We start from the raw sequence: 16,250 nt of genomic DNA on the forward strand, positions 1-16,250 counted from the left end.
AAGAGCTTTGGCCTCTGAAGACGTTTAAGATTACACATGTGAAACTGATTCTTTAGTGTGGAGCACAGTGCTTACGCTATGCATGTCTACATTTAGTCATGCAAAAGTGAAACGCTGGAAGTATTTTAAACGGTCAGAGGGTTCAGAGCAACATGCACTGTATTACTATACTGCCTAGTGCAGAATAACCCAACAAAAGTGGATAAATGTATAGTAAAATAGCGCTTAATGCTTTATTTGCGATATCGGATATTTAATTGTTCATGCTAATTTTCTCTATGTTGGCTATTTGTAATGTTAACATTTAAAAACAAAATAGTTTAAGACACATTTAAAACATTTGATTGTAGGTTTGAGTGTCTTGTTTTATTCATTTGTTAGAAATGTAATATTAGCCATTTATCGGTTTTCTGACATAACATGGAAATAATTCGTATCGTCCAATATTTCCCGACTAAATAAAGGGAAAACAGAATGGACAATTCAGAATCAGTGAATCAATAACCAGTCCTAGAATCAGTAAAGAATCATGGAGAAATCAGACTTACAAGGCATAATATTTTATTATGCAGATAAATACCATAACTTTTCAAATGACAGAAATACGTGGGGCTCTATGGGCTTGAAACGAAAGAGATGAGTTTTTTTTTTTGCATTCAAGGGTTCAAAAAGGATTCCTGCATCCACAGCATTTCAAATCACATTGAATCATATATAGGTTTCGAGTCTTAAACCTGATGATGTGTGAGATGCAATGCTTGAAATAAAGGAGCTATTCTACTTTTGACAAAATACAACTGTGCATTTCTATAGAAAAATATCTTAGAATTCATATCGTAATGGCTGTGCTCTGTAAAAATGCTTATAAATAGAATAAACCTTATATAGTATATAAATGTTTTTTTTTCTGTTTGTGCAACATTTGTTTTTAGAAAAATAATTCCATGTCCTGCCCTGTTATCATAACTCTCCAGAAAACATATAAAAGAGCCGTACACATTGCACTGCATTGTTGCACAAAAATCCAACCAAATGAAACAAGTCCTTCAAGAGTACATTATTATGCCTTAAACATATTTGACCTCAGACTAGTTGTTTTGATTCAAATATACAGGCGTTAATGCATTTAAAGACCACATGCAAACAAAAACTAAAAGCAAATGAGGGTTTAAAGGAGAGACACTGAGTTTTCCAAGCCCTTTAACACTCACCAAACACTAGAAACAATATCTAGAATTATATATATATATATATATATATATATATATATATATATATATATCATAAATAAACCTTCTGAAGAGGGAAACTGCACATTAGAATAATAAATAAAAGTAACATTTCAGGATGTACCAAAAAACTAATTCTGCACTTTAGTGGCACATTTCAAATGAATTCCCAATGACTCTTTCAGTCGGAATTTGTATACTACAGATTTAAGACAAAGACTTCATCTCTTACGAGGCTTTTTTTATATTTCTATGTTGTTTGAGGTAAATTGAAGTAGTGTTAAAGACTCTTAAAGGCAATGTCCTACTTCCTCTAGCACCACTCGACTGTGGCACTACCTGACTTTTGATACCGAAAGCATCCAAGGTCACAAACATGCAAGCAAGCCTTTTTTTTCTTTCAAAACATCTTAGCTGCTGTCACATGTCAAACCTGACATCTGGAGCACAGTAACTCTTGCACAACATCACATGCACAATGGCATAGGCTTAATTTACAAAACACGACAAATAGCCAATAAACAACACACTTTATAAGACTTTTTGATTGCTTTTACCATGATTTGAGTGGACGTGATCAGCAAGTGGGAAACCACGTGTCCCTGTAACTCTAAACGTATCAATTCTTTTAAATTTTTTCCTTCCTTTAAATACTAGAATAAATGGGACACAACTACAGTGTCCCTGATTGATGAGCAATTAAACTCTGTAAGTGTAAAAATAAATCATATTGCACATTTTCAATAAATAATAGAACATTTTCCCTCGTCTGGATTAGAAACACTCACAAAAAAGTAGGAGTGATTTTGCTTTGCATTAAATTCAAACACGATTTTCAATGTAGCGAATTTTTCGGACTATAAGTCGCACCTGAGTATAAGTCGCATCAGTCCAAAAATACGTCATGGTGAGGAAAAAAACATATATAAGTCGCACTGCACTATAAGTCGCATTTATTTAGAACCAGGAGAAAACATTACCGTTTACAGCCGCGAGAGGGCGCTCTATGATTTCAGTGTAGACTACAGGAGCACTGAGCAGCATAGAGCGCCCTCTCGCGGCTGTAGACGGTAATGTTTTCTCTTGGTTCATTTCTCTTGGTTCATGTCAAATTAATTTTGATAAATAAGTCGCACCTGACTATAAGTCACAGGACCAGCCAAACTATGAAAAAAAGTGCGACTTATAGTCCGGAAAATACAGTAGTTAACAAATGTAAAGGAAAGAAAGAACGGTACATGAAAACAAAAAATGAAAGGTGATGAGAACAGTAGGGGAGCATCGATTCAAGAGCTTCCGAAAAGAACTGCAGTGGGTCGGTAAAGGGTGTAAGACTGGTGTGCGCGTTCGGCTGCCTTGGGCCAGGCTGGCTGCAGCAAAGCCCCCTGAACGCATTCCTCTGGCACTGCGAGCACATCTCCCAGTTACACGTCAGATGGTAAATGAGTAAGGCAGCTGCTCTTGCCCATCATGCAAAAGTGCATCATCAAACATTTCTAGTTAAGTCTCTGCCAGAAACCTATGGAGTGGCTGATATTAAGGCTTTCTGTCAGCAGGTAAGAGTCACGTTACACTGCATTCCCTTCTTCGGTTTCCATTTCAATGGTACTTAAATTTTTCCCCTCTATTACTATTTTCTTCTCTTTTGGCAGAGCTGCATGATATTAGACCACGCCATTCTCAAGGATGATGCTCTGGGTTTCAAACTCCCATATGTTGATTCTTCAGCTCCCTCTGCCCTCTGGACACTGCCTGGTGCCATGTGGATTTCAGAAAGGTCATTGACACTGTGTGGGTCGCCATCCAACACTAAAAGGAAGAAACGTAATACAGTAATACATATACGTTAAAAGTTACTGTATATCCATAAAAAAATGCAGAAGGGGCTAGTTGTCACGAAGGCTGTACCTAGCAGCTGTTTTGGATGTTGGCTTCAAACAAAACTGTAAACCACTGTAAAAAAAAATTCTATGGAATGTAGAAAGTAGACATAAACAATTAAGGTCAACTTATAGTGAGAAAAAGATACAGGAAAAAGCGCATAATTTAATAATAACACCTTTCATTTCTCGCTCGGCCTGCAATAGTGTACTGGATGATGTATCATATCTGTGCAAACGAGGTATGCAAATACATACATTGACAGGCAGGTCAGACAGTCTATTGTAGTCCTGGGACCAAGAGATATGATTGGACAATCATTTAATGGTCCTACGACTTCCGCAGGCGATATAAATATAAAAACACATTTAGACCTCTTAACTTAGTGATTGCTATCAGGATGTGAAGGGACCAACCAGCTTAACACAAAATGATTTTAAACCAGATATCCTACCCTGCCTTTAAGTTTACAATTTAAAAAAAATATATATTTTCCAATATTCGTAATAGCTGTTGGCTAAAAAATGAAAATAAAGAACTATATAATGAAGGCAGATTTCAACTCAAAGGTTGAACTTAGAAATAAGTATTTTTGGTAAAAGAGTATTTCAGGTAAAATTGATCACATTTTTATTTTGCTTTTAAATATTTAATTTTATTGCTGTAGGCAAACTATATCAACCCTATTTTGTTGATTTGTGAATTTTATTTATTTATTTTTAATTTTTTTGCTTAAAAGTCTATAGTAGGCTGTTTGACACCGGGCTCTGACAACTTACACCCCCCTCCCAAAAAAAGGAGTTGAGTATATTTATGCACATGCACAACAATTCTACCCAAAAACCTGATTTCACCCAATAATTATATGTTTCGCGAGTCATTTACTGCAACATGATAATATCAGACTCCAGTCCCATTCTCATTTTTCTTGGTTGAATATCTTGTTTCACTCAGAAATATTTCATTTTATGGAGATGAAACATGTTTCTAGTGACAACTGATGTTGCTATTAACATATTTTAACTATATTTACTGTTCGAAAGTTTGGGGTCAGTAAGATTTTAAAAATGTTTCTAAAAAAAGTCTCTTATGTTCACTAAGGCTGCATTTATTTGATCCAAAATACAGTAAAAACTGTAATTTTGTTAAATTACAACTCAAAATCAGTGTTTTCTATTTTATATATTTTAAAATGTAATTTATTCCTATGGTGTAAAGCAGAATTTTCAGCATCATTCCTCCAGTCTTCAGTGTCACATGATCCTTCAGAAATCATTCTAATATGCAGATTTGCTGCTCAAGAAACATTTCTTATTATTATCAACGTTTAAAACAGTTGTGTTGCTTAATAATTTGTGGAAAGCATTATAATTTTTTTTTCCAGGATTCTTTGATGATAAGAAAGAACAGCATTTATTTAAGATAGAAAACTTTTGCTATTAATGTATCTTTGATCGAATTTATCATTTAATATAATTAAATAACCCCCCTCCCCAAAAAAAATAAAATAAAAAAACTATTTTCACTCAGAAACTGCTTGTAAATTACACATGAAGTAAAGGGTTGAATTAAACAACATTTTGAAGTAGAAAAACTGAAATAGTGTTTTCTAATTAAATCTAAATGTTTTTTTTTTCATTTACAACTTTGAAAACTCAAGTATAACGTATAAAGATAAATAAGCTTACCCGAGATGGTAGTGTTTCATGTAAGGAAATGGACAAAAATAATTGCCAATCCAATATTCAAAAGCATCACCATGGCAACCAAAATTGAGTTAGGACCCTGGGTAAAGAGACACAGGATGTAACAATTCCAGCAACAGTCCATAAAACACACATCAGAAAGTATAAACGAAACATTTAAGCACCAAAGCACTTACAGATTCTTCGGCTACAGTTTCATTGGCCAAATCCATGCTGGCTTTCTTGGTTTCAGCGAAGCTCTTTGGTTTGATAGACTCTTGTTTCCTGATCTTGGGCTCTGGTTTGGGAGTGGACGTCCTGACCAGTTTGGGTGGTAGAGGCATCCTGGCCAGGCTAGACTGTGTCATCTCAGGCTCTTCATCTTCTGTTTCCTCTGGTGGAGGCAACTTCCTCGTCGGCTTCACATAGTAACTGTGATAAGCAGCGTGTAGCTGTCCATTACCTGTGCTGGCAGGTTTGTGCTGGGCTTCAGGGGCTTTGGGGGGCTTCGGTGGGGGCACGTCCTGTAGCTTCATGGCCGGTACAGGAGGAGGGGTGGATACTTTGGTGATCTCTGCCACAGTCGTGGCTCTCTCTTCTTTGCTTATCTTTCGAGCGACACTACTACTGTCCTTGCTTATCTTTCGAGCTACGCTGCTGTTGTCTTTGCTTATCTTCCGGCTGGCGCTGGGGTTGGGTGGCTGGCTCTGATGAGGGGAGAGAGGAGGTGATGGGGTCGGGCTTTGGGCAGGAGAGTGGCTTGGAGTCGTGCCGCGCCGATAGAAAGGGCTGCCAGAAGGCTTCTCCTTTTCCTTCTCCTTCTCCTCCTCCTTTTTCGGTGCTTCCTCCTTAATCTCCTCCACCGAATCGTTGAACTTTTGTTTGATGTAGTCAAGCCCTGTAAGAAAGGGATCAAATGTTGGAGTACATCACAGAAATGACAAAACCACAAAAGGTAGCCCAACACAGGTCTGCCAAACACAAGAACGAAGAATCTATCTATCTATCTATCTATCTATCTATCTATCTATCTATCTATCTATCTATCTATCTATCTATCTATCTATCTATCTATCTATCTATCTATCTTATCTTTCATAAGATACAATAAACTTCATACACTGTAGCCAAATCACAGGTCATCAGAGCTATAGATTAAAAGAGAATTATTTTTGTTTGTCTATAAAACACAATTTATATATACTGTAAATATAAAATAATATAAAGTAAATATAATAAATATATACATGCATTCAAATATATAATAAATTAATATAAAAATGAATATCTAACAAATATTTTTTATATTATTTGTGTAAAATATTTATCAAATTATGCTTATTACTATACTATATTAATTTAATTTTATGTTTATATATTTCATTTTTATATATTTCATATATATATATATATATATATATATATATATATATATATATATATATATATATACACACACACACAAAAACATTTTACTCAGTGAAATTATGTATAAATGTAGAAGATTTAAAAAATAAAGATAAATGTAATTTCACCAAGCTGTAACAGACCTATGTCACTCTGGTTCTTAAAGGAATATTGTTACTTAAATGCAACTTCGTGTTTCCAGTGGAAACCTTCTCAAGTCTAATCTGTAAAATAAAAGACACTTTTTGTAAATTGTTGTAATTCTCGAAAAACATGGTTTGCCCGGTCAATGAAAACTCTCTGTCCATTCAAGATCAATTAACTCTAGCAAAACTCTGTAAAGGGTATAAATGGCAAAACCATGAATGACGCAGTGCTGAGTCTGCATAATAGAGCTTTCCGGGAAAATCATACGGCTCCAACTGGCTTGAGCCCAAACAATTTAACTGCAGTTTAATTCACTTGACATCTCTGGCATCCATGATGACCGACTTCAAAGAGTGCGACGACATTCTTAATGTTCAAATGGCTTAAAGTATCCTCTGAAGATAATTTCTCATAATAACTTGATAAGAGCTCATGCTTTATGGAGGATCCATTCTGTTTCTTTCTGTCTGAACAGAACTCCTGTCACAAGTTCCCGGCATTGTTTGTGTGTTTTACTGGTCTAAAGGGAACACGTTAGCTCAGGCATAATTCACTGCCAAACGCCCAAGCCTGTTCTATCATTTACAGAAGACACTTACATACTTATGTGACCTGCTATTAACTAAGTTAAGTCATTTTGATCATATGATGTTTAATGTTACAAGCCTTTGTGTAGAGTGTTCTTCTCTAACCACTGGCAAGAACTGTTAATCTTGTAGCTGCGGAGCAACTTAAAAATAAAGTCCACATAATGCTCTAAGATTGCTTTGATCTCCCTGTAATCCTCAAGTGGAAGACTGCTACCCTGGGATGGCACAACAGTAATATACTGAATGCATAAGCATAGGGTTCTGCATTTTCTGTGAATGGGGAATATTGTTATATATCAACATTATATTCATAATGAATGCATACACCAAATCACTACAAGTGAATTACAAGCACAGAATGTAGGGAAACTGTGTAATGAAGTAATGAAGTGTAATATAAAATCTACATAGGTTAGTAAGGATAATGTGTTTCTTGTATTATCCATGACGGTTATAAAGGATAATCCTGGCTATATTCCAGCACCACTAGACAGGCCTATGTGGATCTGTTTAAGTCCTCTGGAGCATTACACCCTCGCCGACCTTAAATTTGACCCGAGTGCCAATAACGAGAGAGGTATTCATTTGATAGTTGTTGCGACAAAAAGGCCTCATTTTCTAAGGTTGTGCCAGAGTTACTCAATTATATCCTTTGTGGTTTAGATTATGGCACATGTGTGACGCATTTATGAAAAAAATAAGTCTCAGCCTCAGACGTTACACCTACGGACCGTTGGCTAAATGTCTGATGCATATGGGACACAAAAGTGGGAACACTTCAGGAGTGTCAAAGTCGTCATCGGATTTCTGCGAGACGTGTGTGTCACGTTTTTTAACGTTCTGCCTGGAAACAAGAATACTGTTGAGCCAAACCCCCTCACGAAATTAGAAAGCCGCCATGTTTACAACTGTGATAAGTGAAAAAAAAAAGTGAAAGTGAAGTGAAAGTGAAGTGACATTCAGCCAAGTATGGTGACCCATACTCAGAATTTGTGCTCTGCATTTAACCCATCCGAAATGCACACACACAGAGCAGTGAACACACACACACACACTGTGAACACACACCCGGAGCAGTGGGCAGCCATTTATGCTGCGGCGCCCGGGGAGCAGTTGGGGGTTCGATGCCTTGCTCAAGGGCACCTAAGTCGTGGTATTGAAGGTGGAGAGAGAACTGTACATGCACTCCCCCCACCTACAATTCCTGCCGGCCCGGGACTCGAACTCACAACCTTTCGATTGGGAGTCCGACTCTCTAACCATTAGGCCACGACTTCCCCTAAATGACAAGCGCTTATCAGGATCAACTAAACGCTGGAATTTCAAAAGTATGTGAAATAACTAAAGTTTGTGGCACATAACTTTTTTTATATATCCGAGAGTTTTACACACCGGTCTGTTATTGTGGTGACATTTCCACGCCTCGAAACGTGATGATGAATGAAACAAACTGTGATTGGTTGTATGACATGTCAGTCAAACGACCTCATGGGCGGGCCTTGGCGAATGAAAGCTGCCATGAATTCCAGACCTTCAGTCTGTGAGTCTATGAAAAAATCATTTTCTTAATCAAATTTTCAATAATAATAATAAACTAAATAATCTAAACCTCATTAAATAAGACTTGTTTTCAAAGAAGATATCTTGAATGAATTTCTCGAAACATTAACATGAATTATTAAAAAGCATAAAACTAAACTAAACTTAAAAATCAACAATACAGTTCTCGGAATATAAGTCTATCTTAAGTGAATTATTTTTTAACAAAAGACAAAGGGAAAAAAATTAGAAAACAATTTTTATCGTTTTTGTGTAACAACACAAAAACCAATGCTACTTAGTAATTAAATAACAAAATACTGGAAAATACTAGTTACCTTAAAAGAAGATCTCACAACATGATGAGGCATCAAGATGTATAATCAGAACTGTCATGTTGTCATGTGAAATTCAACTCCAAATATAAATGGTGGCTACACAACCTCACAGTCAGCATAAGGCATTTGACAAAGATCCAAAGGCTTCTCTTATGACATGAGAAGGATTAGGAAATCTTTTCACCCACAGTTAAGAGACACAACTCAATTTCCCCTGACATGAAGGCGGATGGCACTGAAGCGGTAGCATTGTCTGAACATGCAACAGATCAAATTCAGAGACGCTACAACACAGCCAACCAGAGGCATGACAAACATACACATTCGGTCTGTGCAATCAACCTTTGGTTTATTATCTACATTGTGAAGAATATTAATAGGCTCCCTAACCTAATATAAGGTGAATGTGATATTTATTAAGCACTTCATAAATTCATGCCAGTGGAGTCTCGTGGGTATTTATGAAACATGCCAAAATGTATTTCATACATTCTGATGGAATAATAATAACTGACTTATAGTCAATCTATGTACTTTCTCAATACACAATGTGTATTGAGTTTTCTTCTAAAATAAAAATAATAATTAATTAGTTGTACCTCTGGCGAATGGAGTTTGAGTCCGGCCTCGAAGTCCTTTCCCTCTCTCCACCATTTTACTATCGGTCTGTCTATACTGACCTTTTGCAATTAAATAAAAAAAATAAAAAAAATACATTTATATATATTAAAATAAAATAATATATTTTGTTTGTATTGTTTGTTTGTTACGAGAATCAGTTGTAACTGTGAGAATAATAAAATTATTCACAACTGTGATTTTAAGTAATTGTGACTATTAAGAAAATGCGTTAGTAAATATGTGCATATACACAAGAAAATTAATACATATATTAATCATTTATTTACTTCTAAATACATGTTCTTGGCCTTCTTTAATTATAATAATAAAAATATATACATGTGTGTATTTAATTGTCTTAATTGTGACTATGTATGTGTTTATGTTTATACACAAAAGTAAATAAATACAACGTAGTAAGAATGTGTAGTTGTGTGTGTGTGTGTGTGTGTGTGTGTATACTTGTTTACATAAAACAAACAGTCTCAATTGTAAGATAAATTAATAGATTACACATTATTTATAATTATAGATGTCAAAATCTGAGCCATCAAGGTTGTACTGAAACGGCTTAAATAAAGAGAGAAAAGGAGAGATGAATTGTTGGGGATCATAAGGTCAGGACATCACCTGGTCTCTGTGCACCTTGCATTGAGGAGTTGCAGTGACTGAGTGATTTAAAGGGAGGAGGGAAGAGGAGGTGCAGGCAGGGTTCAAAATGTCTGACTGAAGGAATGGACAGCTGCAGTTAGAGCCCTGCTCGCTGTCCTGCCATTCCAACTATCCCTCCGTTAGCTCCCTGTAAAGGACACACTCGCTCCAAATATAGCACAATTAACGTCACTCTATAAACCTCGTCGGGTAGACCATTTCAAATAGGGCCTAAAGACAACCATGGCGACAGTGCAGCGTTTTTTTCCTGATGTGTTACAAAGGCATACTACACCTCTGCACTAATCTGCCATAAGCCAGAAATGGCAATTATGAGTGCTAGTGTTTACTCCTCTGAACGCAACGTTTGAGAGCTAGTGGGAGAACCAGGCAACACTGGGGATCAGGCCAGATCATTTCAGAAAGCCACTTTGTTTTCATACGACACTTCAAATTGAAGTAGGTTTATTTCTGCTTTGAAAACATCATTACATAAAACAAAAACACTTGTTTTGAATACATTTTAAAATGTAATTTATTCTTCTGATGGCAAAGCTGAATTTTCAGCAGCCACTACTCCAGACTTCAGTGTCACATGACACTGAAAGTGTTGCTTAACTGGTTGCAGTGTTTGTTCAAACAGACTCTGTGTGCAGCTGTTACTATTTGGAAAGAAGATCATGATATGAGGGCTATTGCTTTCGTTAAACAATGTCTAGGCATTGCAAATGAGCGAACGGGAGCAGGAAATGACTCGGAATTTCTAATTAACATAGAAACATATGGACAGCATATTGCATGTGAGTCCAGTAAAAAAAACCTTGCCTAAATAAATAAACAGAGAAATGCTAACACTTGAAATGTGAATGTCTGGCCAGTTTTAGCATGCAGGGTATGTACTGAAAATGTATCATATTAAATAATCACATGGCAGTTGTGGCCTCAAGTGTGTTAGTCATTAAATCTAGTGGCACTAATTATATTCTCATTAACAAATGATATCCTCCCTTGGATTAATCTGAACCATCAGAAGGACTACTATCAAAATGAGTCTATTTGAATGACACATCATGCCCACTGAATCCAATTTATCAACAAAACTGTACTATTATTTCAAATGCATATATACTACCATTCAAATGGGATCAGTAAATTTTTTTTTTTTAAGAAATTCAGCATTCAGTATGCATTTAATTACCAAACTTGACAGTTAAGACATTTTGTAATGTTATAAAATATTTCAAATAAATGCTGTTCTTTTAAACTTTTTATTCAGCACCAACTCAGGATATTAAGATGATTTTTGAAAGATTGTGTGACACTGAAGACTAGAGTAATGGGTGCTGAAAATTCAGCTTTGCCATCACAGGAATAAATTACTAGAGCCCGACCGATATATCGTTTTGCCGATATTATCGGCCGATACGAGCCTGTTGCCGATATTATCGGCCGATATGAGCCTGTCGCCGATATTTCGGTATCGGTGAATATGATGCCGACATGCCGCCGATATGAATTATTATTTTTTTTTTTTACAGAACATATAATGCAGATAAAATGCTTGAAATGGTGTAATTACTTGGTTTGTCCAGCAGAGTGCGCTCCATTGCTTGCTACTGGCGACCTGGATGAAATGCTTTAAAGCTATGTCTATGGAAAACCACTGAAACTTTGAACAGCCATATCTCCGTAACGGCGTGGGGAATCCACACCAAATTCGGGGACTCCCTTCAGCTTGAGGAACCCTCTCAAATGCATATTGAGTGTACATCTAGAGGCCCTCTTTTGAATGAGACCACCCCTGCAACATTAGCCTCTGGGATTCAGGAGTTGCAGGTGGTTAAATTCACAGTCCGGCGCCGACCGATCTACCGATCCCGGGGGCTACCGACGCTCGTAGGGTGGCGTTCGGGATGGCTCCTTAAGGTCTCCGCTGGCGCATTCGCAAGACAGTTACACCAGTCAACACTTTCACTTCAGTAAGGCGGTCTCTTATTCAGGCGCCAGCATTCAAGCGTTGTCTTATTCCACCGTAAGTGCCCTGCGAAGTGGACTCCACATGAAATAGCACCATGATTCCAGTTCCAAGGAAAAATACTCGTTACATTCAAAGGGAATTAAAGTGCGCAGCGCAAGATGTGAATTTATATTGTATTTATTTACAGTGATAGGGGAAAGTGAGGCACAAAGTAATACATTTTTGACTTACTCAGTTTGTGTAAATCCACATGGGGTTCAGAATATTTTTATCCACAGTAATTTTACACTTGACTAGTACAAATATGTCACTTTGTTTCATAATTACAGTGTATACGTTTTTCTTTTACCCTCAAAAAAAGGAAGTTAAATGTGATAACAAGCCCTGTGGGTGGAGTACATTGTAACATCTGAGGGGCACGTTGTAAATTGACCTAATGACAGCTTAAAACGTATCTGATCGAATGATAAAAATATACAAGGCATACTAAAATATTTTGTTAATATATATATATATATATATATTTTGTCAAATAAAATAATGGCATTTTTTATTAATTAAAAATAAACTGATTTTGGAGTTTGACAACAAATGCTTGGGATGGCCCATATAAATGAACAAAAATGCTTTACATGTCTTAAAATAATAATTTCTTAACATTAAAAATTGACTTTCAGTCTTTATTCACCTGTTTCTAGCTGTTTTTCATGAAAATGAAGGTAAATAGTGTAAATTACATCGCTAATGTCATAATAGCAGATTTGTATAATTTTAAATGAATATTAAAAATTAAGATTATTATTTTTTTAATACCAGAATTTAGATTTTACTATGGTAAAATAATTTTGTTTGTTAAAACAAATCCGTGAATGAATGTCCCGAAAAGAAAAACCTTCAATGGAATAAAGTTGAATGAAATTGAATTGAATTAAATTTGAATTACATTACATATCTCTGTCACATTATAAGTGTTTGATCACCACATTGGAGTGATCATTGCAAAAAATTTGTTTATGTATATATATATATATATTCTGTTTATGTATATACTGTATAAACTTTTGAATGGTACAGTACTATAATATACACAAAGAATATAGGCCGATATATCGGTATCAGCTTTTTTTTACTCCCTAATATCGGTATCAGTATCTGCCCCCCAAAAACCATATTGGTCGGGCACTATAAATTACATTTTAAAATATAGAAAAATAGAAAATTAAATTGTAACTAAATTTGACAATATTACTGTTTGACTGTATTTTTCATTATAAATGCAGAATTGATGAGCATAAAAGACTTCAAAAACATTAACAAAATCTTACCAACCCCAAACGTAACAGTAATGTAAGTGTTCTCTTTGTATTTTCAGTGCAGTTTGTCTTAAATAGGCACACTCTTACATTACAAATTCTTACAAAACCAGTTTTGCTTCATCACTGAACAAGCCGGAATGAGGTAGTGTTAAACAATATGGCATTAGATTTCACAAATAATGGAGTTTAGACAAAAGGGTAAATCAGGTCACTAAGAGAGTAAAAACAAATGGTAGGAAAAAAGTGAGTTCTAAGCAAATCAGAGCAACAGTTCTCCCGCAACAGCTTCGTTTATTTAAGATTTTATCTCCCTAGCAGCTCTAACTAAGATTTCACAAGTATCTGTAAGACATGATTCATTTGCACAGTTATATCCTGTCCAACATGACTGTCTCCTTTTGAAAGTGATTTCCAGTTATAGATCTGCTGAAGGTTATGTACCAAGCCCCTTGTGAGTTCGACCTTTCTCCCTTGACCTCCCTGTGCTCAGCTGGCAGGAGTTTAGAGTGTAGTTTGGGTGGGGTTTGCTTCTGAAAACTGAGAAGTGTTTCTGGAACCTTTTCCATGAGAGGTGAGCGGCACAATAGAGCTGTAACTTGACATGCCTACTTCTTATCTGAATCTGCTTACTGAGAGCAATGTGCCATATGCACAACACACTCAACAAGCCTAACATTCCTCATCCAGAGAACATTCTCGGTTTGATATGGACGACATTCTTTGGCTGCTGTCAGTATTTCCAAAGGGAACTGGAACAATCACAGAGGAAAAGACTACTAATACTTCTGCTTTGTAATTTTGAGCAATAAACTTCATTTGTTTTAAAAAGGACGGTCAATGTACACTGCATAAAATAAGTATTTTTGTCTTATTTTTTAAATTGTTAAAATCACGATACATTAAAAAGCAAAATTACCTAAAAAATATATAATGTTGTTTTCTGAAAAATAAATGTAAATAAAATGACATTAAGCCTCAAACAACAAATATTTTGCCAATGGGATAAGAAAAAAAAAATTGTTTTACCTTTGCATTTAATTTTTCTTACCCCACTTTCATATATTGTATAATTATAAACTCACTTAATTTTGGTCATTTGTTTAGAAAACCAGACTTAAGTACTGTTACTTCTCAAGTAAATGTATCTTGATTTAAAAAGTTTAAATATTAGTGTAAAACAAATAAAAAATACTGAGTAAGAAAGTAATTTTGTGGAGAGTAATATGCTCATTGTGCACAATTAATGATAAAAATTATTATAAACATAAATATATAGGAGTGGAGTGATCATTGTAAAAAATATATTCTGTTTATGTATATACTGTACAAACTTTTGAATGGTACTTTACTATAATATACACAAAGAATATAGGCCGATATATCGGTATCAGCCTTTTTTTACTCCCTAATATCGGTATCAGTATCTGCACTCCAAATATATTATTATAAAATAATATATTTTAAAAAAAATTCACACAGAACAGTTCAATTATTTATAAACATAAAAAACTGTTTCTAATCCGCTATAACATCAGCATTAGAATTATATGTGAATCTGCAAGTGCAAAGTTTAAAGGGTTAGATTTGAGGAAAACACATTCCTGTAGCTTAAAACATGAACAAACAAAATGGAAGTTCCTTCAGATAAAACTGTCTGACAAATGCATAAATGTAATGAATTTTTTTTTATATGTATCACGTAGAGATCTTATGATATTTACCAAATTCACAAAACTAAAAATAAATATAAATAATTAAATGTTATTTATAGATAAACATTTTAAATAGATACGTACAATATTCTATTTTTTTTTCTTGCTGCGCAAAATGTTTTTTTTTTTTTTCTTGCTTTTTGTCACTTTAGCAAAAACATGATTCTTTATATGAGACCTGTACTGGGCGGACACAAAAAAGTGTAACTAAATTATGCACATTGTAGGTAACCTGAGAAAACATTTTTACAGTGTTGTGTTATCAATAAATTCTATAAAAAATTATATATTTAAAAAAAAAATTCACACAGAACAGTTCAATTATTTATATAATATAATATAAACACAAACTGAAGCATTTAATCTGATAGAATCCAATCAACAAATAGAATTGAACTGAATAGAATTGAATATTGGTCGACAGATATGTTTTTTTTTATACAGCCGATGCTGATGCCGATATCTTGGAAAGCAGGGGGGCCGATAGCCGATGTAATTTTTTATTTACATTTTAATTTATATTTAAGAAATCTGAAATCATTTTACAATGGATAAAAAAATAATGTGTAAAATAAACATACTTATACTTCAGATGACAAAGTATTTTTCACAAATAAATATATATTTAATACAAATATAATTAAAAAGGAAGTGAACACTGGGAGGTTTGTGTGCATTGGGAATCATATTTTTCAAATAAAGCCAGGGTAACACATATTTTACATACAGCACACAGAGAAAATGACATGAATATGACAGTGGGCAAATGCATAAAGCGCAGCATAATTTGAAATGAGTTTAAAGTTCAAAGCATTCAAATAACACTCACCGACCGTAACACAGAGAACACGCGATCATGCTGCATAAAAATCCACACTTCACAAGATCTCACAGCTGGATTTGATTAGTTTGCAAGGTTTGTGATATTAAATGTTCATTAGTCATTCAAAGATTTGATTAAATGACATAAATCCATATATTTGCTTAATGGTGACAGCAAACGATAAGTATTATAATGTTTGCCTTTGTATTAATAATAATATAAAAACTATTGTTATAATACCTATTAATTCCTTTGTTAAATCGTTCTATTTGATCAACTGTTGACGACAGCGAACCACAAGAGGGAGAGTGTGAGCACTGTATGACAGGCTCT

The 16,250-nt window shown here is 34.8% G+C and overlaps 1 protein-coding gene across 1 annotated transcript in view; it reads right to left on the bottom strand.

Moving 5' to 3' along the window:
• Positions 1-544: 544 nt before the first annotated feature.
• The window catches only part of LOC132123795 (junctophilin-1-like), a 47,370-nt gene continuing 31,664 nt past the window's right edge, over positions 545-16,250 (bottom strand). Inside the window, exons 4-6 of the mRNA XM_059534442.1 lie at positions 4,993-5,693; positions 4,799-4,895; positions 545-3,038 (exon numbers count right to left, since the gene is read on the bottom strand). Coding sequence (XP_059390425.1) covers positions 4,815-4,895; positions 4,993-5,693 — 782 coding nt within the window. The 3' untranslated portion in view covers positions 545-3,038; positions 4,799-4,814. The remainder of the gene's footprint in view (positions 3,039-4,798; positions 4,896-4,992; positions 5,694-16,250) is intronic.

The sequence above is a fragment of the Carassius carassius genome, chromosome 42 (assembly GCF_963082965.1).
Source record: "Carassius carassius chromosome 42, fCarCar2.1, whole genome shotgun sequence".
Lineage (NCBI taxonomy): Eukaryota > Metazoa > Chordata > Actinopteri > Cypriniformes > Cyprinidae > Carassius > Carassius carassius.